Genomic DNA, 25393 nt, shown 5'->3' with positions numbered 1-25393 from the left:
GACGTCCGACCGACGTCGCCGGATTCTTCTGCCACAGAGCCCCACCGATCGTCGGCCATTCTACCACTCTCGACCGATCGCCTCATCTCCTGCTCCGCTTCCACAGAATGCTGTCGGAGGAGAAACGGCGAAGGCCGGGCCGTCGTGGGTCCTCATCCTTCTCTTCCTTTTTGACTTGAAAACCTGTCAAGCGTTGGTTCACTAGTAACCTAAACCTACTTTTTTTCTTTAATTCATTCGCTTTCGAACATTTTTTATCCCATTTTTAGTCTACAAATCTACATATAATTTGAGAAAAACAATCGTCGCCTGATTGTCTCGTGTTCTTAATTTCTACATAATGAGTTAAATTTTATGATGCCATCGATCTGCTAATTATCTCGTGTAATTTTCTAAACAAAAAACTTAATTTCAAAATTAAACATTATTTCAGGAGAGAGAAAACATGTCATGGCTTTGTAACTTTGTTTGGCTTACCTACATCGAATCAGGGTTGGTCTTCATTTGTCTCCAACCACCCACATGCTCATGTTTGCATAAATCAAACAGGTAGGCGTTCGGTGTGTGTTGATGTCCAAGATGCCATACCTGCTTTGAGTCATGGCTCCATTTTTTGCTGCTTACACTTGTTCCAACGTCATTGGGACACTCGCTTTCCTCTTCTTTGTTAAGAGTACACATTCTTATGTGTTTTAATACGAATAAAAGACATCTAGCTGTAATGTTCTTAGAAATTATGAGTTCATAATGAGTTGTGTGATATTGACGCCAAGTAGTTTGTAGGGTCTGTAGAGCAAAGCTAGCTCATCTACCAATAACACAATAGACTGATGAAGGTATTAATTAAACGCTAACCTTCAACCGCCCCAAGTACTTTCCACTCCTCAATTCTTTTTAATTTTGCTGTATCGAAGTTGCACAGTTGTTATGTCAATGGATCAGATTTGGATCGGATATATCCTTAATCATATCCATTTTTTTAGATATTTACATATTCGAATTCGAATTCAAATAAAAAAAAAGTCATATCCAAATCCGAAATCTGATCTTACAATTTGAGTCTGATCCGAATTTAATTTTTATATTTATATTTATATCTGAATCTAATTTTGAACTAGTTTTTGCTAATTTTTAAAATTTAATAGCATTAGATACATGATATTTATCTAAAATCTGATCCGAATATGATCGGATATTTATGTATCTCCAAATTCGATTCGATTTCTTAATCAGATATTAACTTTTTTTCATATCTGATTTTTCGAATCGATTTGGTCGGATATCCGATTCAAATCAGATCTATTGACATCCCTAGTGTCAAGTCAATTGAACTGCCATGATCAGATTTGTTCTTGGCACTTCCATATTAATACTGTCCTTTTGTTTATTTTGATTCCCTTTTTCCATTTCCAGCAACAAAAACGTTAATGGCCATCTGAGCTTGCAGTCTAGCAATTACCATCCCTAATATCTCTCTTTCTCTCTCTAAGAAGCTGAAGTTTCTTTGCCTTATGCCCGGGTCTAGGAGAAGTGAGTAGGGAGTGAGATACCCTTCAACTAAAATGTCATGCATCCATCATTAATATACAATAATGTGTTAGCAGTATCACCCAAATTAGTGGATTAACGGGCTTGAAACCAGCACGAGTGTTACCGATCGAGCCCACCTACTAGGAGCAAACAGACTAGGTTCGTATATTAGTTTATCAAGAAGCCATACACTTTGACTGGTGCGTGCTTTTAATGCTGCAAAACTTTAAAACATTACTAAGCTCAAGTTAAGCTAATCCAACCACTTGATCTGGCAGATCCTAACTTAGCCCCTAGCAGGTACCTTTCCCAACCTACATTGAAAGAAGTAAGGGGGTGTTAACAAACTGTTCCAGTTGCCAAATGGCCTCTAAGAACTGCGACAGGTGACATGGAATCTGGAATCAAGTAAATATGGTCATCATTTTTATTTTAAGCATAAAGAATCCATACTTTTAGTGATGCTGTATTGTTTTGGGTAAGAGACTGGAGGTATCCTCCCTCAAAAGGGATCTGTTGCCTGCATTTATCAAAGGGAGATGAGATGAATTAACATGGCAATTGATCAAAGTAGCAATTTAGGGGTTGAGTTGAGCTTCCTATTTCTATATGCTACATTACTCGATCTGTCCTCCTTTATTCTCATAGAATGACAAGAGCTTGATGATCATGTGCTCATTGTCTAACTATTTTTCACCGCATCTCTCTCTAAAGCCCCTTTTTTTCATGTGAAATTCAGATATGTCTTTTTCTTGGAAGCAAAAGCATAAGTATGTGTGTGTGTGTGTGTCAGGGGCAGGGGGAGGTATGGTTTTTGTTGGGCGTATGCTCGACGGAACTTACTTTTTGAAATGTTAAGTTAGTATTGAAACTTAGGTGAACTTGTGTCCAGTTATATGGAATAGCGCCACAATAGTCAATGAAAAATTTGTTAACCATGTATTTAGTGATCGATAAAAAAAAAAAAAAAAATTCTCGCTCCCCTCTTAGTGTGTGTTCTAAAGAGAGTATTGTTGTAAATTGTTTCAGCATAAGAAGAATCTTACAGCATAGATTTAAGGCTTTTGTTCGTTCAAATTATTTTATTGATCATTTTTAAGTACTTGCCAAGAGTTGGTAGATTACTAAAATGCATTTAATGTGAGACAACATTCATACGATTTCTATAAGGCAAAATCAACGTCCACACACACTCGGACACGCTCATCGGTGGAGTGGTTGGGGATACGGAATAGCATATTAGCTGCTATTTTAATTTCAAGGCCAGGCTCTGCCGGCGAAAATGCATTGTTGAGGATCATTACTGAGGGCAGTGGTCAGGCGGGTAGGTGCACGACAAGACAGTCCTGACCCACCCGGCCAAGTTTACTTAATTATATTATTTACGTACTTCCTAACCTATTCACCCGTCATGTGCACTCACATATGTACTCAACGGGACATCAATTGGACTGTATTCAAGTTGCAATATATATATGAGGGCCGGCCGGGCCACTATATATTCGGTGGAATGCATGGACCCATCTCTCTCTCTCTCTCTCTCTCTCTCTCTCTCTCTCTCTCTCTCTCTCTCTCTATATATATATATATATATATATATATGTGTGTGCACGCGGGCTGCTGACCGGAACACCGTTATACTTCCTGTCTGCTTCATTAAGACTGCATGTTTCTCGCCGACCAACCAAGCCATGTTATGTTTGTTCTGCGATCTGAACTGTGTTATCGCGCAAGCGCTAAGAGAGCTTTGACATGGAAAATGTAGATCCGAAATCTAGCTAAAGAAGTGGGGTTGGACAAGAAAGTCACACGGGATTTTATCATATTCATTCTGACAAGAAGTCCACCTCCAAGGTGAAGAAGAGACTATTCAAATGGGATCCGTTTTTCTACTGTATATATATATTCGATCTTTGTTAAACTATAAATTTCCAAAAATTCGTGGCTCCGCCTGGTCATATTAATCCTGCCGTTCACCCCCGGTTCTTACGGAGGCTTGCTTCAACCAGTCACCACCACCAGTCTTCGAGTGTGAAATGTTGAGTCGGCTTTGAGATCTTCCACACAATGTAATATTTTCCGCTCCTGCTCTATTACTTCACCCTGGTATCTGTTTTTCTCAAAAGTATGCGGATGAGTGGCTGCAGTCCCCATGTCTCGTATGTGTTATGTACTCTCAACTGTAGAAAGATGTAAAGGCGTATGGGAGCTGAAGCAGGCCCACTCCCTGCCGGTGACTTGGGGCCTCTGCGGCAACCGTCTGGCCATCAGCAGTTCGCTGGACTCCTCTTCACGCCCTACTCTTGGTGGGAGCATGAGCATCTGCTGGGCACGTCCAATCGTTAGCCAAATGGACAACCCCATGGTCTGTCAATTCAACTCCAAGATCAAGTCTCTTGTATCCATGCACGCGTATGAAGACGCCTTAAAAGTTTATGGTAGTATGCTTCGTGAAGGGCTGCAGCCTGATAATTACACCTTTCCTTGCATCCTGAAGGCCATTGTTGGGCTTCAAGATCAAGTTTTGGGCCAAAAGATTCATGCCCAGGTTGTGAAGTTGGGTCTTGGGGTCGATATTTATACTTGCAATACTTTGATCGTCATGTATGCCTCTTTTAATGGCTGGACTGAACAAGCACGCCAACTTTTCGACGAAATGCCTCGGAGAAGTACCGTGTCTTGGACGGTCATGATTACAGGGTATTCTAAGGTGGGTGAGGTTCACGCGGCACGCTTGATCTTCGATGAGGCCAATGGGAAAGATGTGGTGTTGTGGGGTGCCATGATTTCGTGTTACGTTCATAACAGTTGCTTCAAGGAAGCTCTGCAACTGTTTCGATCAATGCAGGAATCGGGGACGGAGCCAGATGAGGCAGTATTAGTGAGCGTTCTTGTTGCTTGTGCTCACTTGGGTGCGTTAGATTTGGGTAGGTGGATCCATGGTTACGTGGGTAGAAAAGGAATGAAGCTAAGCATTCGGCTTGGTACTGCACTGTTGGACATGTATGGCAAATGCGGATCCTTGGACGCTTCTCAAAGAGTTTTTGAAGACATGCCTCAAAGAGATGTTGTCTGTTGGAACTCGATGATTATGGCTCTCGCAGTGCACGGGGACGCTGATGGTGCACTGAAGCTGTTTGCACGGATGGAGGAGTATGTGCTCAGGCCTGATGACATCACCTTCGTTGCTGTTTTAACTGCCTGTAGCCATGGCGGCTTGGTCGACGAAGGTAGGCGGCAGTTCGAGCGTATGAGCAGAATATATGGAATTCAGCATAAAACAGAACATTACACATGCATGGTGGACGTCCTTAGCCGTGCAGGTTTTGTTGATGAAGCTCGGAAACTGCTACAAAGCATTCCCGTGTGTAACACGGGGGAAGCATTGGCTTGGAGGGCCTTGCTGAGTGCTTCTTGGCATTACCGGAACGTTGAATCAGCAGAATTTGCAGCAGAGCGCCTGTTACAGTTAGAGCCTCACAGTGGTGTGTATAGTCTTCTCTCAAACATCTACGCTGCGACTGGGAAGTTTGATGAGTCTCAGAAAATCAAGAAACTGATGAAGGAGAGAGGGGTTCAGAAAACACCTGGCTGCAGTTCTATTGTACTCGATGGGTTCGTTCATGAATTTGTTGCTGGTGAGAAAGCACACCCAGAGATTGAGGAGATATACACAAAGTGGGAGGACATTAAGAAAGAACTGATGGTATTTGGCTACAAAGCTGACGTTTCAAGTGTTACCTTTGATTTGGAAGAGGAGGAGAAGGAATATTCAGTGCATCATCACAGTGAGAAACTGGCCATAGCGTATGCCTTTATGAAATTGGAACCTGATATCCCTATTCGGGTGATGAAAAATCTTCGTGTTTGTAGGGATTGTCATAATGTAATAAAACTCATTACTAGAGTATTCAACAGGCAAATCATTGTGCGGGATCGAAGCAGATTCCATCACTTCAGTGGTGGATCATGTTCTTGCCATGATTATTGGTGAGGAAAGCTTATGGAGAGTAGGCTATCGTCCGAACTGTACAAAATTTGCTAGTGTTGATAAAATTCCATCCATTTTATGGCGTCGGATGCATCGGTCGATGATGGGCTGCCAAAGCCCTTTTTCACTACTTTATACTATAAATATGACCATATGATTCTCTTATTCTCTCGGATTTACAACAAATTAAGGTCCTGATAAATGCAGTCACTTCGCCGATCATCAAGCATTTTTCCTGTGATATTCAAGTATGGTTATCGTGTTTCAATTTGACTTCATGGCTGATCTTTGCACTCTTTATGGTAATCTTGCTGTGATCTTTTGCTTCCCTTCAATGCAGTTATGTCGTCATATAACCAATTATTATTCACTTTCAACTAGCCAGACTTGGCACAAGAAGTGCTGCAATTTGCGGAAATAAGAAAATTATTTTCTTCTTCCAATACGTCTTTGTACATATTTGACTAGTTGGGTATCGCTTGAATGGACTTCAAAGTGGGTTCCACACCTCAAATCAGAGTTAGCTTCCGGCCTAGGTTCAATTTCAACTAGGTGAGAATACTACGTTTTTCAGAGTTACCTTCATTTCCCAAGTACCTAACTGCAATAGTTCAGTGTTCAGGCAGACTTTTGCAGTCAACAAGGATTTTACAGGTGACAGCTCTGCTATATCATTTTTACAGGTTTTCGAATTCGTTGTCGACTTGGGTAATTAACAATTTCTTCTCTCGTTATTGCTACTAACAAGTCCACCTCTGCCTTTGTCTTAAATGAGTAATTAAGGTTAAATTTACCGATCAAAGTTTCTAAGACACCGTCTTTAGATTTTCTAGTAGAAGCTCGATCTTTTTTAGTAGTAATCACTTCACAAGAAACCTGCTTTCACTTTGAAGGAAAAGCAAAATCACATCCATGTTTGTAAAATTAGGTGTGCATCAAATAACAATCACATAGTTAAACGTCGTCTTTGCTTGGCGGTTTTTGTTTCCTGCCCTTCGCCGTTTCCTTTTCCACCATAGATTTTAGTTTTTATTTCTTACCAGAGAATACCGCCGCGGGGAACTGCTTCTACCTGCTTTGACCAACTAGCCCTCGACCTCTCCCGCGGACCAGCCCGAAGTCGTGATCCACATAGCGTTTTGATTTTGCCTTTTTTTCCCCTCTAAAAACAACTGCTGCCTTCGCATTCAAAAGTCAAGAATGCATGGTTGATACTGGCCATTGAAGATGCTCCACAATCCTGTTTTAGATTTTCACAGAATGGGTTTGGACTTCTTAGTTTTTGATCTTCTTGCGTCTCTGCACATGTAGGGCGAGTGGAATCTTTATTATTTGGCTGTTCAAACCTGGTAGCTCGAGTGATGGAAAGACATTCTTCTTCATGTTGAGGTCTTTTGTCCCGCGGTGTTGAACTCCAATTCCTTCGTGAGGTAAATTTCCATTACTTGTCCCTTTTCACGCTGGGCGATATTATCGGAATGACGAGCTTGTGGATCTAGTTTTCTTTCATTTTGCGTTCATTCAGTTAACTTTTCGTGATATTGTTACGAATTTCAAGCCGGATCTGTCAATTGGGTAAATTTCTGTTTCGCTCACAGATGTTTATTTACTCGTTACAAAGAATATAAGCATTGAATTCTCTGCTGCCCTTCCGCTGAATTCGCATTATTGTGCGGTTCATTCTCTTGCTATATCATCTCGTTTCTACGATTTCTGTCTTCAGAACATCTATTGGCATGGATGGACTTTCAGGTTCTTACCCTCACCTGGAGGTTGTGCTGAGACGGAGATGGTTCTCCTTTGGCCCTGCAAGGAACATCCTTTTTGGCCATCACCAGCGATGCAACAGGGGAACCATAAGTACTTGCATAAGACATATCCGCAAGCACCGACGAGAAAGTATGGCCAAGCGTGGCGGTGAGATGTCGACGGCTGCTGAAGTTGTTCGAGTTTTTGCCCTTTCTGATTTACACACCGACTACCCGGAAAACATGGAGTGGGTTAAAAACTTACCGGCCTTGCAATACAGAAATGACATTCTCATTGTTGCTGGTGATGTAGCTGAAACGTACAACAACTTTGTCCTGACCATGTCCATACTGAAGGATAGATTTCGACAAATCTTCTTCGTACCGGGCAATCATGATGTCTGGTGCCGCCGGGAACAGGGACGATATGTAAGAAGGCTTTTTCTTCATCCGAAGTTCTATGGAACTTCTGCTCCTAGGCTATATTGGTGCACTTGCTTGGTTTTCTATATTCTTTGATGAACGAATTATCCTTTTGGGATGTAATCGACTGATAGAATTCGAAAACTAGACATGACCGAGATCAGTCCCTTTTGGATCTCTCAGTTTGATGATTTTATTTTTCCGTTCATTCATTTTAATGGAAGAGCTTTCTTATATGTTGAATAACTCAAAGCTAAGCATGACTTCCAAACTTTCAGCTTGATTCACTAGAGAAGCTGAATGCGTTACTTGATGCATGCAGTATGCTCGGAATTGATACCAGCCCCAGCGTTGTTAACGATTTGGGCATTGTTCCTCTATTCTCTTGGTATCATGAGGTAAGAGGCTATGATCTTTGCAGGTTATATCTTATTATACATGTTCCACTGTTCCCCATAAGCCCCATACAGTGTGGGGGCGATCGCTTGATGAAAGTGTCTAAAGCCATTTTTTTTCCTTCCTGCATGTTCGGCAACTATAAATCTGGCTGCAGAGCTTTGATAAAGAGAGGGACATAACTGACGTTTGGATTCCTCCACTGGAAATGGTTAGTTAGTTGTCCTGCTTCTAAGAATGACAATGGTTTGCACTCGTTGTGTTTATGATTTGTCTCCATGCAATCTATCATGGAGAATATTCTTTTAGCAAGAGCAGTTTCGTGCATACCAGATGCTCGAGAGCCTTTTGTTGGTTTTAAATTCAGGATTTGAAATGCTTCTTGCTCATTTTTATCTACAACCAATTGCTGCCAGTTATTTGTGTACTTTGTGTTATTCTTATCATTGTCTCCATTGATATAACTTGCTTTTGCATAATTTATGCCAATGTGTTCTTGCTGTCTCCTATTTGTCATTCTTCAGAGGGTTATGGCAGGGTGCAGCCACATATTTACTAGAGGGAGCCCCTCTGACTAGGCAAAACTCAAGTAGGGTGTTGTTCCAATGTATGTGCCCCTTTTCAAGCACCTCCTTTAAAAAAAATTTGAATCTCCTAGACCCTAACATTCTCAAAATTTCTCTCTTTTCCTGCAATTGACTTCTCTTTTTTTTATGCATAATATATTTGTTAATAAGTCTATGCAAGGAAAATTGTACTCATATTTGTCTCTTTAAATCTTTCATGTATGTAAAATTAGATATTATTAGTAATTATTATTTCACTAGCCAAATCAATAAAAAGTACATATTTGTGCTCCTCTGACCTGAGTTTCTTGGCTCACCTCTGGCCCTGGTCAGTGGTGGTCTTATCATATGGCTTTGCCTTATCTATCTCCATTATTTTGTCATCTATGGGATTAAAAATCATGCTTAAACTTTACGTTTCTTGACTGCTGCAGGCTTGCAAGGACTTCCATGCATGCATATGGCCATGCAATTTGACAAGCAAAGATCTATCCCTTGCTCTGCACTTTGACAGAATGAATGTGAGATATATTCATGCAGTTGAGGAAGTGCAGAGGAAATGTAGTAAAATAATTACATTCTCTCATTTTATTCCAAGGTGGAGTTACATTTCTTAGAATTTAATACTCTTTTCCTTGGTTTTTTTTATCATAAAATGGTGAAAAATAACTTACAAGGTGTAGAAATGAGAGCCTTTGTAACTAACTGATTAACCTTGCTGTAGTCTGTAATATAATTCAAATAAATTAAAGGCAGGTTTTATGATGTCATCACCTGCCTGTTTACATAAGCAATTAGTGCTTTCAAAACGGATCTCTAAACTGAATAGTTAAAATTGTACTTTCTAGTTAACATGTTAGTTTGGTGAAAGAATTTCTTGAAACTGATTACTATTAGGGGATGCAGGCAAGAGCTATGTCCTGAGAAAAGAATGCTATTTTATCCAGATCTACCAAAGATTATAGGTTCTGATTGTCTTGAAGAACGTTTAAGATATATACACGGCGCAGCTGAGGATGGTTCCGCCTGTCACATTTTTGGTCATACTCATTTCTGCTGGGATGCTCTGCTTGATGGAATAAGGTACCTCATAAATCTGCATCAATTCTGTTGCATGGAACGTTTGACTTGGCCAAGTTGCTATGTTATATTTTCTTTCTCATTCAATTGCAGGTACATCCAGGTGCCATTAGCTTATCCAAGAGAAAGAAAAAGAAGAATGAATGGAGGAGAAGAATGGCTGCCTCTTTGTGTTTATGACAGCAGTAGTGGAGGATTCCTTACTAGTTTTTTCCCTTGTTACTGGTCTGACTATTATGCTAAAAATGAAAGAAACCCAGACGTTACAGAGCTTGCACCATGGGTTGCCAGATTTTATAAAAGGTACTTGCCTATCGTGCACATTTTATAGTTCAATATAGCAAACATGGATCCATTTTCTTTTAGATGTGAAGTTAGTTGATAATTAGACTTTGCAAATTATCAACGGAAAATTAAAGATGATTTTTTAGAGAAAACTATCTTAGAAATCAAGCAAGATATTGGTTCTAAATATGAGAAGCTTTTTACTGAAGGCCTACATCACTGATCAGCATGTTTATGTATTTCTTTTATGGTGGGTTTATCTTCATATTTAGGCTAAGGCAGAATTGAAATTGAGAATCCACACATCATTAAGTGCTTCGTAGATTTGCATGTCAATCAAATCTAGTTCTCCATCTAAATTTATGTGGCTTGGAACATGGTGTTAACCGTTAACTATTAAGTTTGACTTGAGTCAACTGGCTTGCTTCCTGTAGAACCCATTTCTTTTTATTGAATGAATCATTTGAGCTGTTCAAATATATCAGTGTACTGGTTGCACAGGATAGAAAATTATGTCTTCCTGATGAGGGACTTAAATGTGTCAGGATTATATCTTGGTATATATTGGGCTTATGCCTCCCTTATTTCTTATCCTCTGAGGTCTGTGGGTTGGGTGTGAACTCATTGCCTTTGTGTGTGTGCATGCGAAGACTGTGTTGTCAGCATATTAGACCATACATTGTGTTCTGCTTTTTGCTTTTATGTTATTAATGTTGCAGTATTGCGGGTTGTGTCCTGGATTTTGTGGTATTTTATCATGTGTGCTCTATGAGTACGAGCTTGAGATTTGAAAGTCTGCACCTGCGTGTGATGATACTGTGGTGAATGTTCATTTCAGATATGTTTCATATATATCATGGTTGCATATTTTAATACATGGAAACATGTGTATAATTGTGGGTCAAGTGATAAGTAACCCATAGAGTTGGTCAGTTCTGTTGTATGTGGGCCTAATAATTTTTAAGTAAATATGGGATTTAAGTTTAAGATGGGATAAATTCAAATTTCAAAGGCTTACCAAGAGTACACGACACTTAGCTTTGTGAGTTTTGTTGAGAGCAAGATGTTTTGCTTTTATTAACCACAAGGAGACTGAACACGTTTTTGTTTGTAATGGTTAAAGTGCAAAATGAGTTATTTTATTGGCAGTGAGAGGGAACACAAATCCTTGGATTTTGTCCCCTCAGCCAAAACCTGCTAGAGAGATTGGGCCACCGACAATTCTTGAGAATGTTAAGTATGAACTTGAGCTGAAGGTGGAGCACACTCTGTTAGTTGACATAGCAAACGTAAAATCTGATCTGAAAAGCGAATATAGTAAGCCCAAATATGAACATGTGTAGTGAAGGAGTCTCCACATAAACTGAATTCTAAGGTGCAATTATTGATGTAATCATCCCCAAGGGGGTTGGCACAACAAGATTGGGTAGGAGCTGACAGGCGAAAGTCAATATTTCGAATCCCTGGGGTGTCAACTCACTGTGCTGCAAAAGATATGGCCACCGATGTGCAAGTTGAAGCGCGGCGAGGCGGCATCTCAAGGCACCAAAGCAGACCCTGTACCTCGGGGATGAGGGTTTGGGTGGAGGCTTCAGCCTTCTTCGGGCAGTGGGTCAAACCCCACTCACCTGAAATTGTTGATATGATCACTTATGAGCTTTGTTGGAGCTTTGTGCTTATACTACTTACTAATTGGCTTTTTCAAGGGCTTATAATACGATGGTGTTCTTCTAAAATTTTTGGATTATCATCAATTTCGTTGGCAGAGTTCTGGATATCTTCTTCCAAGTCTAATTTTTATTTCTTACTGAGTAATATGGTTATTCTCATTCCAATGTGATTATCGTTACAGGCGCTGATGAGTGATGATTGCCCTTGCTTGGCTGGACGGAGATTGGACCATGCAGGAGGCTCATCTAAGATTTGCAGCTGGCTTTGTTATTGAATACTTTGTTATTGTATACTTGAGACTTGAAAACTTCATCATGGGATTTTATGAGGACTTGTTTCAGATGTATGGTGTATAGGTCTTTGGCAGATGGGGAGTTACCCTTGTGTTTGTAACTTTTGTTGTGATGAACTAATAAATGACGGCTTCCCATTGTTAAGTGACGTTTGGTTCTGTTAAAAAGAATAATTGTAATAAATTTCTGGTGGTATTTGGGAGCATCTCTCTCTCTCTCTCTCTCCGTGTGACACTACCACATCATCACTGAGGTATGCTTTGTAATTAGCAAGCAAGAATCTGGAAGTGATGTTCATATGCCCATAGTGCAGTTCCTGTCGTCCCGGGGATAGAAAGAACAAACGCGGTCCCAAAATAAGTCATATTTACAGCAACAAGATTATAGGTGCAGTCCACTCGGACGATTTCTCGACACTTCTCCCTTACAGCAAATAAAGCATGTACAGTGAGTTAAGGGCATGTTTGAGAGGTGGGAAAAACACTCCAGCAGGAATGGAGGAGATGCTCATGCATCACTTAATGTCCGGGACACTTAGTCACGTTCGTGCTTCAGCATGTATGCAGTATTTGGGACAAAGTGTCTGGGGGGTATAGGCACTTGATCCAACTTTTCCCACACATCTTTACAGTACATTTGGATCGAGGGGAGCAAACGGAAAGGCAAGGAAAAAAAGGAGTGAGCCATTTTTGGGTGTCAAATTATAAAGGAGAAGGAGGAAAGAACTAGACAAGATTAATGGAAATGTGTGATTGAAAAGGACAAGTTCGCTCTCGTTAATCATTCCTTTTCATTTGGTTTCTTCTCTGGCTTTAATGTCTTTTATTTTTCCATTTTTTATATATTTCGATTGCCCTCGTTAATCATTTCATTTCGTTTGGTTTCTTCTCCGGCTTTTAATATCGTTCATTTCGTTTGTTGTTAAGTTTGTAACGAAGATGATTCAAAGAGAAAACAAGTATTTGCTTCATGAAGACTCGTGCCGTCAAACAGGGGGAACTTGAAAATAACGCGGACGCGGGAAGGCACCTGTTCCCTTGCTTTGCTTTTGAAAGGAAAGATAAAGAGGAGCGCGTGGAGGGAGGGAATGATCCGAAAAGTTGCTCATCCAGCTGAAGCGCGAAAAGGGCGGGAGGAGGTCTGCACCGCACATCTGACGACTGCGAAGAGATCAGCGGCTGAGATGTCGACGATTGTTTTCGGAAAGGGGCGAACCCAACTTCGTGGCGGCAAAATGCATAAATTTTCGACTTTAAAAAGTCTTTTTCGTTTCCCCCCGCCTCCGCGGCTTCCTCCTTCCAATTCCCTCTTCTCTTCATAAACCTCCTCTCCTTCCCCGGCGTTCTTCTCGCCCTCGGTCCCGTCGTCCTCCTCCTCCTCTCTCTCTCTCTCTCAGAGCTTCAGCCATGGGAAATCCTCCAAGGCCACGGAAGCGAGTTGATGCGGAAGCTACGCCCACTCTCAAGCGCGCCAAGGATGGCAGCGCCTTTTCTCGATGGTACTTCCCACTCTTTTTTCTTCCAACCTCCCTCCTTCGTTCCTTGTTCATCTTCTCTCTCGTTTTCGAGTTCGGTTCCTAATGTCGCTACCTGTGCCGCTGGTGGAATGAAAAAATAAAATGGCGTGTGGACAGTGAATCGTGCAACAAGGATGTGCCGGTTGTTCTGATCGACATGCATAGCTGTACCCTCGATGCCACCATCAAAATGAAATTTGGTATGTCTCCTTCGCCTCCCCATTTCTTTTTCCTCTTTCGTTTTCACTTTCTTGCTGTTCCGTTTAATGGCTTTCGTTGCTTCATTTGCTCCACCCTGAATGTTCCTGACGGATGCCATCTCGTTTGTGCTTCAGAATCACAGATAGAAGAAAGGCCCGCCGTGTCAAAAAACCCGCTTGAAAGGTGTGTGTACGTGTGTCCGCGTGCGTTTATGCGTCATGTTTTTCTGTCCTTTTGTTTCTTAATACCCTTGATGTGTTTTGCCCTAGGAAGAAGAAAACGGTGAGCTCGGAGAAGAAGGAGAGCAAGCGTAAGAGGTCAAGTAAAGAAAGGGATCCCAACATGCCCAAGCGTCCGCCCACAGCATTCTTCGTTTTCATGTAGGATACTCTCTCTCTGTTCTCCGTCTCACGCTCTTTCCTATGGTTCCTTATCGCTCATTTCCCTGGCTGTTTTTAGGGATGAGTTTAGAAAGAAATACAAAGAAGAGAACCCTGAAGATGCAAAGAGCGTTGCAAAGGTTAGGCGATTCTTTGTGTTACACCAGTTCGCCCTTTTCCACTTTTTATCTATGTACTTTTTTGTTTACTTGTGCTGTGATGTTCTTTCTATTCCCATATCCCATTCATCATGATAGGTTGCAAAAGAAGGTGGGGAAAAATGGAAGTCTATGACAACGGAGGTAACGGTTTTTCCTTTTCTTCCCCCCCTTTCTTTCATTCATATCTAACTTTTTGTTCGTTTCATCTTCCATCTGTTTATCTGCACAAACGCAGCATTGAAAGGTATTTGGGTTCAATGAGAACAGGGCCTATATGTTTTTCTCGTTTCTATCTGAAAGGTGAACTATTCGGGCTTTAGAATTATGCCTGATACTTTTTTGACATGATGGAATCAGGAAAAGAAACAGTATATTGATAAAGCTGCTGAACTGAAGGCAGAATATGAGAAGGCAATGGAGAAATATTCCTCGGAAAAACCAACCGTAAGACGTCTGCTTATTCCTTCTCCGTTTTACTTAGGCGTTTTTTATATTTACCAATTCTTTATTATCTCGTGCTAAATTTCTGTCTTTTCTCCAATTTATAGGAAAAAGAAGATGAAGCTGTGGATTCGAGCAACGAAGAGTAGTCCCTCAGGAATCAACTGTGGTTGATCCAGAAGGAATAGGAATTCTAGGTTGGCGTCACTTGCGCCTTCTGTAAATGTCATGTTCCCGCTTTGCAATTGAAGTTCCTTTTCGAATTTCTTCTGCTTCTGGTAATGGAGATTTTTTTATTTGGAATTTTGTTCGCGCCCCTAATGAAAAGTTTCCATTTCGTTTGCTTCGAAGCTTGTACTGTGCGATCTCTCTTTTGAAGTTGCCAGTGAGTTACGTTTTATACAATTGGATTCATCCATGGGTGACGGATAACTTCAGCTACAGCGTCAATGAGTGGCACCGTACTTATAATCAAGCAAAAAACAAAGGAAGGACATTAAATTTAACTGTAACTGTTTGTAAGCATCAATACCGACAATCTCTAGTCATAAAACAAGCATTCTAGGTAAGAGAAAAAGGGGATTCTTCTCTCACTTTTCATGAATGAACAACCGATAAAATCCACGAGATACGTGAAAGAACAAGGGATCTGAAAGTTAAACGTGATGGCTGAGTCCCCACTGTCATTCCTTTCTGTGTTTTCTTTCATGGTCAAAATCAAGATATTTCTGCTTGAGTCCAATGATGTCATGACTCGTAGATCCCATTTGGCTTCTGAGTCAGCGGCGTGCTGGCTCAGCGCTAGAAATCTCTTTGCCTACAAGGTGGCAGCGGAGTACCGCATAGGCATTTGTTGTGTGCGTATGCCGCTGCAGGGAAGATGTTGAAAGGCCTCCTCTGTGGTATAAGGCCACAGAGAAAATTGCTTCTGAAATTTGCATGCCTCAGCCTTGTGAGGGCTACAAGGGAATTTGGAATGCTTCCCTGCAGTCTGTTAATGGACACGTCGATCCACTCCAGACTCTTCAACTGGCTCAGGTTTACTGGGATGTTGCCCTCAATTCCGTTCCTTGATACATCCAATCTCTGAAGGTTGACCAAATTTGACAGAGACTTGGGAAGAGGGCCCGTGATTCTGTTGCTAGATAGATCCAGGATTCTCAAATTCTGCCCTTCTGCAAATTCTGCAATGGTACCTGTGATCATGTTGCCAGATAAACACACCGACTCTAGAAAACGGTCTGAGTTTGCCAGGAATCCTGAAACCTGGCCGTATAGATGATTTGAATGTAAATCTATGGTAGCCAGCTGGCTTGGGAGAACAATTTGTGATACATCAGATTCCAGCTTATTGTTTGATATCTTTGCTGTCTCCAAGCTTGTCATGGGGGTAAAGAAGTTGCCAATTTGGCCGGTAATGGAGTTATCAGACAGATCTATGGAAGTAATGCTAGAAGCATTGGGGAATTTCGGCAGAGGGCCTCCTATTCTGCATCCTGCAAGGTGGACGGCTCTCAATGCTCTGTTTGTTATCCAGTTTGGAACTGTTCCCAGTTGGAGATTGTTGTAGGAGAGATCGATGGATAGCAGAGACGGGAGGCCTTTGGCAAGGGACTCCGGCAATGGATCAGAAAACGCGTTGCTTGAGAGGTTAAGGTACCATAGACTTGGCAGCCCGGCCAGAGATGCAGGAATGGTTCCTATAAGATGATTGTGGCTAACAGAGATAGTGTTGAGAGTTCTCAGGTTGCCTATCTGTGGTGGAAGAACTCCTGTAAGGTTGTTGTACTCTAAATTCATGTCTACTATTCTGAGCAAGTTACAAATTGAGCTTGGTATGCTTCCACTGAATTCATTATGGGACAGGTCAAGGTATGTAAGATTCTTCAAGTCTCCAAGAAAGTTAGGAATGTACCCAGAGAAAAGGTTAGAGCTCAGGTCTAGAAATTGCAGGCCATGGAGGTTTCTCAAAGTGAATGGCATTCCACTTGTTAAAAGGTTCTTCCCCAGGTTGATTTGGACCAAGTTCCTTAGGTTGCCTAAACTTGGAGGCACTGTCCCCGACAGCCGGTTACCTCCGAGGGAGAGGGCTTTGAGCAATGGCAGCTTACCTAAGCCTGAGGGGATGCTTCCTTCCAGCATGTTGTTCTCAAGATAGAGTTGGGTAAGGAGTGACAGCCTTGAGATACTCTCGGGGATGGGGCCTGTGATCAGTCTGAGACCGGAGATCAACAGGACCTGCAAGAACTGAAGGTCACCCAAGTAAGGAGAGAGGGTTCCCTTCATGAAGATGCTGCTGTCTGTAGTAGGGCGGCCTTGCAGTTGCAGACCAATCACCCTTCCTGTAGTCGTGTCGCACTCGATTCCCTCCCACGCTCCGCAGCAGTCATCGCCTACCCAAGAGGATAGAATGCCGGTCGTATCTCTTACGACTCTGGATTTGAAATTGAGAAGCGCAGCCCTGTCAGAGGCAGAGCAAGCAGGAGTTTCTGGCTCTGTTTCTGCTGAAACTGCAACTTGGCCATGAAGAAAATGGATACCGACTACTAGAAACAAAGATAAATGAACAACCCAGTTTTGGTCTCTCATTTTGAAGATAAACTCTTCTTTTGATATGGTAGTTGATATAAATATGCTGCTCTCTCCCTCACTCTCTCGCTCTATTGGTCAGGGGATCTTTCTTCACTTTGGGGAGAAGACATAATGATAGAAAGCGTGCAGAGAGAAAAGCAAAGAGGAAACATGGCAGGCCAAACAACTGTTAGAAGGAAGCACCTTGGCTGGAGGATTTATAGGTTTTCTGCGATATAATGTGCGTACTTGCTAGTTCCATTTTTCTGCTTCTATTTTTGTTTTTTTCCGGCGACAATCCTAGCTTTACTCGATATTTTTCAATTTCTGCCTTTCCGTTTTAAGGTCAACTTCTTTTCACCTTTGGACACATTCGTTCTTGAGAACACCACCGCTTAAACAACTTATGGAGTGAAGTAGCATATAGCGAAGAACTCTAGACGTGAGTTGTAACATACGCAAGCCTCATGTAACTGTGATTTACCTAGGTAGAAACCTAGAGACTTATGTGGAGATAATTTTTTGGACGTGCAGGATTTTATAACCTAAAAAGATCGAACTCCTGTTTTCTAATTGCTCAACTTATCCTGATCATACATTTTATGACATGTTTTCTTCCGTTGTTTTCACGAGTGATCTAATATAGAGGTCATGTTCTGAACCTTAATATCATCACTAATGTTTATTGGGAAAAATTATACATATATACATGTACAATATATTTAATCGTCAAAAACATCGACACATTTTTGTTTTTGGGTTACGACCAAGATTATCTGCAGAACAGGGAATCCTTTTCCGGTCAAATCTCACAGTTTTTTTATTTAATGAATTTGTCCCAGTTAAGGAAAAGTGGAACACGAATTTGAAAAACTCGGACAGGGCAACACGAATTTGAAAAAATAATTGATGAGGTGGGGACGAATGTTGAAAAAGAAAAACTTTTATCTTTCCTCTTGTTGTTGGCTCCATTTTAATTTCTTTCACACGGTTGTTCGTGCTTGAGGTGAATCCAGCGACGCCCCTTTACCGTTGATCATCACGAGCGTTTTGAACGTTGGAGCGCGAAGGTTTGAAACTGCGCCTTGCTATCGACCAGCGACCGGTGACGATGGACATGAATGCTGATACATCAGTGGGCAGTCAGAGAACAGATCTCTGTCTCTAATTTTTTATTCATTCATCTTCTGCATATGCTTCCGCAATTTCAACCCATTTCTTCTGACTAATCAAATTTATAAATCTCCGCCCTCTGCAACTCCATTTATCTTAATCATGAGATTTGACTGCCCAAGATGGTTGGTCGCCTTTTGATTTCATTATTTCTTGGGCATGCATATCTTGTTTAAAATTCGTGCTTTTACAGGAAGAAGTCGAACTAAACTAATCTTCTGCTCTTGTTAACATGAACCTTCCGTGAAAATGCAGTACCATCCTTCCCCGTGTTCAGAGGGATCCCCTGACTAAATTTTCAGCAACGGCTATTTGTGGCAATTGCCAGAAATCTGGATCCGCTTTAAGACCGTTGCAGGTACTCAGACCAGTACTTGTGGAGTCAAGCTTTTTGGTGAATTATTGTTCTTGAAGACCGTATTGCTAGACTTTTCCGGTAAAGACACATGGCCACTCGGGGTTCGAGTTTTCGCCGGAGTATTAACAGGACATTTTTTTGGATCGATGAAGGCAATCGACATCTGATCTAGTGATTAATGTGAGACTGGTTTAAGGATGATGGCAAAGACCTATAAAACCAGAGTCTTTTAGAACTTCATGTTTCCTGCAGCTTATTTTTCTGGTAAATGGGGTCAAATGCGATGCTTTTGTTCACACCTTTGCTGCAATATTGTGTAATTGTTCTACTTTTCCTTTGAGAGATGAACAAAATAATCCAATGATGCAGAAGTAATTCTGCCATAACCATGCAGAGTAAAAGCTGCAAAGTTTGAAATCAATGGCATGTTGACTGTGAAAGATCAAAATCTCTGTCATCACTTCCCGGAATTGGTGGCGGACTTGATCACCAAGAACAACTGGGCAGGAAACGCCAAGAATGGCGGGCAACAATGGCAAACACACTGGCAAATTTTATATTTATAGTTACAGCTGGAACAATATCAGCGCATACTGGCCCGCAGTAGCCAGAACGGATGGATGGCATGGTGTCTTAGATGTGAAGGCCCGCAGTGGTAAGCCACTTGGGCAATTGATGTAAAAGTGAATGACTTTCGTGGAAAGAAACCTTAGACTATGAATTTGGAAAAAAGAGGAACGTGTATATAAAGTGTGTCCTGGCATTAAATAGAAAAAAGATACATCAAAAGAGCAAGAAATTTATGTTCAAGTTTCTGAACTTTTTTTTTTTTGGTCCAAATCAATCATGTTTTAGTGTAGTTGGTAGGGTTGATGGGTTGGTGATAGTCTATTGACAGTCAGTTTGATACCCATGGTCCACTACTCCTCTAAACTGTAGATAAATTATAGATTTTGGATGCACTATTTTAATTCACGAACATTCTATTTCCCACCCAAGTTTTGAAACAGTTCCGAACCTCAAAGCCATGGGCAAAGAGGCGGTTTCGACCTCTCATCGAATCATCAATCCTGTATAGGACTAAGGTGCAGGGCCAGGCTGATTATCAATTGCATTCCAGTAACTGGATGCTGAGCTCGAGCTGGGTTCACATATGCAGAAGGCTGCATGGTTGAACTATGCGTGTATAACCTTAACCGGTTTGTCTGTAAGGATGTGAATGGGCCAAGGACATCTTATTGCCAACTTGATTTTAAATCCATTCAGCAGGTAAAAACGATTTGGATCTGTTTACTGATTAAATTAACATATCCAAATATATCTGATGTGCGACTATATAGGATATGATAAAGGTCCAACCCAAATCAAATCCAATTTAATAAGCCTAGAGTCTGTGTGTGTGTGCATGCGCCACTTTTTTCAACTTAATGTCAGGACATACTTTATATACACGTTCCTCTTTTTTCCAAATTCATAGTCTAAGGTTTCTTTCTACGAAGGCCATTCACTTTCACATCAATTGCCAAAGCGGCTTACCGACTGCTGGCATTGAGTCCAAGACACCACGCCATATATCCCTTCTGGGTGCCGCGGGCCAATATGCGCTGGTATTGTTGCAGATGTAAATGCAAATATAAAATTTGCCAGTGCGTTTGCCATTTTTGCCCGCCATTCATGGCCTTTCCTGCTGCCCAGTTGTTCTTGGTGAAATCCGCCACCATTTCGGGGAAGTGATGACAGAGACTTTGATCTTTCCCGGTCGACATGCCATTGACTTCGAACTTTGCAGCTTTTGCTCTGCATGGTTATGACAGAATTCCTTCTGCATCATTCGTTTCCTTTTTTCATCTTGAAAAGCAGAACAGTTACACAATATTGCAGCAAGGCTGTGAACCAAAGCATCCCAGTCGAGCCAATCTGCCCGAAACAAAGCCGCAATAAACATGAAGCTCTTGAGACTCTGGTTTGATAAGTCTTGCAATCATTCTCAGACATCAATCTGGCTAGATGAATATGAGAAGTATTTCATCCAAACGTTCAGAATTTTTCGTTACCCCCTTGGGGACTAGTCTCACATTAATCACTGTATCGGATGTCATTTGCATTCATCGATCTACAAAAATGTGTGCTGTTAATAGTCCTGCAAAGACACGAACCGGTGAGATGCACCTAAGAAGATTGAATCCGACTTGGCCGTGCATCTTTTGCCGGAAAAGTCTAAACTGACTCACATCTAGAGTTCTTCGCTATACCCTGCTTCACTCAGTAAGTTTTATAGGCGGTGGAGTTCTCAAGAACGAATGTGTCCAAATGTGAAAAGAAGAAGACCTTACAACGGAAAGGCAGAAATTGATAAGTGTCGAATAAAACAAGGATTGCCACCCGAAAAAAACAAAAATAGAAGCAGAAAAATGGAACTAGCAAGTAGGCACATTATATCCCGGAGAACCTATAAATCCTCCAACTAACGCGCTTCCTTCTAAGAACTGTTCGGCCTGCCATGTTTCGCCTTAGCTTTTCTCTCTACACGCTTTCTATCATTATGTCTTTCCTCCAAAGTGAAGAAAGATCACCTAACCAATATAGCGAGAGAGTGAGAGATTGAGCGGCATATTTATATCAACTATCATATCAAAAGAAGAGTTCATCTCCAAACTGAGAGACCAAAATTGGGTTGTTCATTTATCTTTGTTTCTAGTAGTGAGTATCCATTTTCTTCTTGGCCAAGTTGCAGTTTCAGCAGAAACAGAGCCAACCACTCCTGCTTGCTCTGCCTGTGGCAGGCTGCGCTTCTCAGCCTCAAATCCAGAGTCGTAAGAGATACAACCGGCATCTCTATCCTCTTGGGTGGGAGATGACTGGAGCTTGGGAGATTACAGGAGGGTGATTGGTCTGCAACTCCCAGGCCGCCCGACTACAGACAGCACCATCTTCATGAAGGGAACCCTCTCTCCTTCCTTAGGTGACCTCCATTTCTTGCAGGTCCTGTTGATCTCCGGGCCCAGACCGATCACAGGCCCCATCCTCGACACCCTCTCCCAGCTCTATCTTGAGAACAACATCCTCGAAGGAAGTATTCCCTCAGCTTAGGGTAAGCTGCCCTTGCTCAAGGCCCTCTCCCTCAGCGGTAACCAGCAGCCAAGGTAGAAAATGAAAATTTAACTGCAACATCCATCCTTGGATGTTGTTAAACGCAAACAAGAAGGCCGCCATTGGCCTTAAGGATTCATACTGTGAGATTTGATATTTATAGTCTTTGTTTATAATAATCTCTAGATAATTTTCTTAATTTTTTTGTTCTTTTGCAATTCTAGAATGACAACCCTCCTTGTTGATAAGGATGATATTATTATTTCTATTGGCCATCTTTATCTCCGTAGATGTAATTCCCTTGTGGGTCACAATATTGTCTTGATTCCCATTGCTGGGAAGACTCAATTTTGATAATGTTAGATACTTTGCAGAATGCTTTCCATTTTCATCATTCGTCAAAGACGTATCTGAAAGAAAATCCAAGAGATATTTAAAATGATCTTTTTTGCAATGCCAGGTTGATGACCCTTCTTGTTTATAACTTTGTTATTATTATTTTTTGTTGGCGTCTTTACCTCCAAAGATATCATTCCTTTGTAGGCCACAAATTATTTTTAACAATAATAACCTTTCTTTTCTTTTCTTTTTTTTGGTGAAATTCATGTTTGATAATGTTTAATACTTCGCATAATATCGTTTTTTATTTTCATCCCCCTTCAAATTAAAAGGCATATTCAAAAAGTCTAGGTTGGCCTTGAAAAGTTCGTGCACATGAATCAAACCATCATCTTGTTGAAGAAGCCAACAGTCTCTTGGTCGTCTAGAGGCCCTCATTGATCTTTGGCAAATATTTCTCATTATCGATCTTGTTATTTTGCATTCTAACTTGTGCATCACTTTAAGGTTAGGAATTAATCCGCTTTATGTGGACCATGTGGAGACTTTCTTTCTCTGATACCAGTCAAAAAGGAAAAGTAAGAAAAAACAAATGTAGGTGATTTAATTTAACAAACGTTTTTCACCATGAAAGATCACTATTAATTTTAAAGATCAATAGCATCAAATATATTGATAACAATTCCATCACATAACAATGCCATCAATGGGCATATCATTCTCCTATGATATCATTCAACAGCTGCTGGTTATACCCTCAGATCGAGACTTTAAGATAGTAAAAGGTCCACCCAAGAAAATTAGGAAAAATTTGAATGAATTACGGTAACGGTAACATGATAGTACATCTCTGCTTGTTGTAATCCGGAACGGATGATAGTTCAGCAGCTGATATGAGAAAATTCTGAAGGCCGACAGAGAAGAAGAACATGTGAAAGGTTGATATAAGGAAAAAGAAAGACATTAGAGAAAGAAAGAAAATGATGACAAGTGTTGTTGACCTCAAGATCAGGCAAGTTGATACCCGTCTTCATCATTCGTCACAGCTGATGAAAGGTGGTAACTGGTATGGCTCAACATCAATGGCAATCACAGAACCAGACCTCCATTATTAGGTTTGCTGTCCACATTCTTCAGTGGACCCTGTTTCTGGGACCAACTAAGGTGCTAATTTCTTCGTACTGGTTCACTACCAGGGAAAGGAAAGCACCTGCTGCTCCACGGATGGGTCGAACTTTACTTTTCCAATTAAAAAAGAAAAAGACAAGAGAGTCGAATAATGTGAGAGTACCTTTTTTCTTTTCAAAATCTGAGCCATCCGCTGCCAAGCTGGTGTATGCCATATGTTATGTTATGTGACCACTAACAAAAGACTAGTTGTTATGTCTTTTGGGTCTTTAAATGACACAGTGATCGTGTTGTGCAAACACAAATATACATTGGAGGAAGAAGGAAAGGGGATTGGGTGTATTTTCAAAAGTTTTATAAAAAATATATTTTAGACTTTTAACTTTTTTCCATAATTCTTTTATCATCTTTAAAAACATTTTTTTAAACATTAAATAGGAGTATTTTAGTCATTACACGCCCATATGCACATAAATCGTTCTAGCAAAATGTTTGGAGGAGCCTTCTTGAATATATGACCAGAAAAGTAGAATCTAAATGACATACAATTTCAATTGATCCTTTTTTTAATGATAGTAATAAGTACTTTGAACGATTTGTCTAACCTGAATTAGTGACTTTCAGTATTAAGAACTATGAAAGACAATTTCAATTTCTCATTCCCTGACGATGATGTTCTCAAACAACCACTATCAGAGTGATCTGAAGAATGTCATTCGATTCCACTTTTAGTCTAACCTGAATCAGTGGGCTTTAGTATCAAGAATCATTCAATGAAAATGAAATTCATCTGTCAATTCTTAATCCATTCTTTCAGCATTCAAAGTTGCGAGTGCATCTTACAAAAATACTAAACTGCCTATCTAATGAAACGTGGTAATATGCCTTCACTTGTTGCATAACATGGAAAAACCCCCCAAAAATAGAAGAGGTGCTTATTCCCAACGGTTTAATAAGGGCGTTTAGTAAGATTTCCAAAAAAAATTGACGCCATTTTAGTACTTAGCAGTGTTCATACCAGCAACGGTCTACTTGTACCAGTACACCACATGCCATAGATGTGTACTATGTCTTAAGCGGATCCAGAATTCTGTCAATTCGCATAAGTAGCCGTTTAGTATATCAACCATCTCTGAAATGAGCAAGATAACCACAATATCATCATACAATTGTAATTTAACATTCTAAAATATAAGATCACTTCAAACCTTAGATCCCATCCGTGGCAATTAAACACCACAAGAAGTTATTAGCATTTGTGGCTTCTATTGTGGACAGGCTTCCCCATTCATAGGTCCGATATCCACATCTGAATGATCAACTCTACAATCATTAGAATCAATAAGTGTTCAAATCGTTCATTTGAATAAATTGAAACCCTTCTTATTGGATGATCATGATACTTCCCAAAGATCAAAATTCTTGATCAATGGGAGAACAATATCAGCATAGGCCCTCATCAAAATGATGCATTGACTGGTAAAGGTGCTTATAGATGTAAGACCAACACCAAACTCAATCAGCCAAATACAACTTAAAACCATGCAACTGATCTTTGTTGACGATGTCACAAATGACCCATGTTCAAATCTGTGTTGTGATTGTTCTGCTTTGCCTATGGGAGATGAAAAAGACAAGGCAATGATGCAAAGGAATTTTTGGCAGAAACTGAACCTAAAACATACATCGATAACTTGTTTATGACTCCACTCAAAAGTAACAAATGTCTCTTTCAAGGTGGAAAGAGAAAGGAGTAAGAGCACAATTTCTTAAGGTTGTAGCACCTACCACTTTAGATTTTAGAGAGAGAAAGAATACGTGGTCACTCGTCACTTAAGCAGCAAATGATGAGAGTTTTGCCCTGCCATGGAGAGGGATGAACGCAGACGTAGGGACGGCTGAGCAAAGGGCTGGACGTGGAGCCACTTGTAGATGCAGGGCCAGCAACAGAGGTGGCCGCAAACTGTCATCACCGGCTCCTGCCCCAACTTCAGGACAAGTGTTTTCTCAATTGATGAGACGATTATGGGTTATTCCTGAGATTTTCCAGAA

General features: G+C 40.8%; 4 protein-coding genes across 4 annotated transcripts; 3 read left to right on the top strand and 1 right to left on the bottom strand.

The window, feature by feature from the left end:
* The first annotated feature begins 3307 nt into the window (after positions 1 to 3307).
* Positions 3308 to 5665, top strand: LOC116260994 (pentatricopeptide repeat-containing protein At5g06540-like). Its single transcript, XM_031639565.2, has one exon. It carries the CDS (start codon positions 3683 to 3685, stop codon positions 5522 to 5524), a length of 1842 nt encoding a protein of 613 aa, XP_031495425.1. The 5' UTR covers positions 3308 to 3682; the 3' UTR covers positions 5525 to 5665.
* Positions 5666 to 6584: 919 nt separating this feature from the next.
* On the top strand, positions 6585 to 12178 carry LOC116261375 (uncharacterized). The gene is made up of 8 exons (XM_050079580.1): positions 6585 to 6951; positions 7245 to 7698; positions 7971 to 8090; positions 8246 to 8299; positions 9089 to 9252; positions 9561 to 9737; positions 9828 to 10037; positions 11872 to 12178. Exons 2-8 carry the CDS (start codon positions 7258 to 7260, stop codon positions 11876 to 11878), a joined length of 1173 nt encoding a protein of 390 aa, XP_049935537.1. The 5' UTR covers positions 6585 to 6951; positions 7245 to 7257; the 3' UTR covers positions 11879 to 12178.
* Positions 12179 to 13257: 1079 nt separating this feature from the next.
* Positions 13258 to 15032, top strand: LOC116261376 (high mobility group B protein 7-like). The gene is made up of 8 exons (XM_031640107.2): positions 13258 to 13481; positions 13617 to 13699; positions 13835 to 13883; positions 13970 to 14080; positions 14160 to 14220; positions 14338 to 14382; positions 14599 to 14685; positions 14790 to 15032. The coding sequence occupies exons 1-8, from the start codon at positions 13390 to 13392 to the stop codon at positions 14829 to 14831; spliced, it is 570 nt and encodes a 189-aa protein (XP_031495967.1). The 5' UTR covers positions 13258 to 13389; the 3' UTR covers positions 14832 to 15032.
* Positions 15033 to 15222: 190 nt separating this feature from the next.
* LOC116260007 (LRR receptor-like serine/threonine-protein kinase FLS2) lies at positions 15223 to 17689 on the bottom strand. Its single transcript, XM_031638058.2, has one exon. It carries the CDS (start codon positions 17269 to 17271, stop codon positions 15484 to 15486), a length of 1788 nt encoding a protein of 595 aa, XP_031493918.1. The 5' UTR covers positions 17272 to 17689; the 3' UTR covers positions 15223 to 15483.
* Positions 17690 to 25393: the final 7704 nt, after the last annotated feature.

Source organism: Nymphaea colorata, chromosome 9 (assembly GCF_008831285.2).
Source record: "Nymphaea colorata isolate Beijing-Zhang1983 chromosome 9, ASM883128v2, whole genome shotgun sequence".
Lineage (NCBI taxonomy): Eukaryota > Viridiplantae > Streptophyta > Magnoliopsida > Nymphaeales > Nymphaeaceae > Nymphaea > Nymphaea colorata.
The sequence above is the reverse complement of the archived record's forward strand: the minus strand, read 5'-3'. Positions and strand labels throughout refer to the sequence as shown.

What these genes read in the sequence shown, in the direction of transcription:
- LOC116261376 (XM_031640107.2), top strand. Translation starts at nt 13,390, where the DNA reads ATGGGAAATCCTCCAAGGCCACGGAAGCGAGTTGATGCGGAAGCTACG. An exon ending in GGAAGTCTATGACAACGGAG is followed by an intron (nt 14,383 to 14,598) that starts GTAACGGTTTTT and finishes TGATGGAATCAG; the next exon opens with GAAAAGAAACAGTATATTGA. An exon ending in ATTCCTCGGAAAAACCAACC is followed by an intron (nt 14,686 to 14,789) that starts GTAAGACGTCTG and finishes TCCAATTTATAG; the next exon opens with GAAAAAGAAGATGAAGCTGT.
- LOC116260007 (XM_031638058.2), bottom strand. Translation starts at nt 17,271, where the DNA reads ATGAGAGACCAAAACTGGGTTGTTCATTTATCTTTGTTTCTAGTAGTC.
- LOC116260994 (XM_031639565.2), top strand. Translation starts at nt 3,683, where the DNA reads ATGTCTCGTATGTGTTATGTACTCTCAACTGTAGAAAGATGTAAAGGC.
- LOC116261375 (XM_050079580.1), top strand. Translation starts at nt 7,258, where the DNA reads ATGGATGGACTTTCAGGTTCTTACCCTCACCTGGAGGTTGTGCTGAGA. An exon ending in TATTCTCTTGGTATCATGAG is followed by an intron (nt 8,091 to 8,245) that starts GTAAGAGGCTAT and finishes ATCTGGCTGCAG; the next exon opens with AGCTTTGATAAAGAGAGGGA. An exon ending in GCTCTGCTTGATGGAATAAG is followed by an intron (nt 9,738 to 9,827) that starts GTACCTCATAAA and finishes ATTCAATTGCAG; the next exon opens with GTACATCCAGGTGCCATTAG.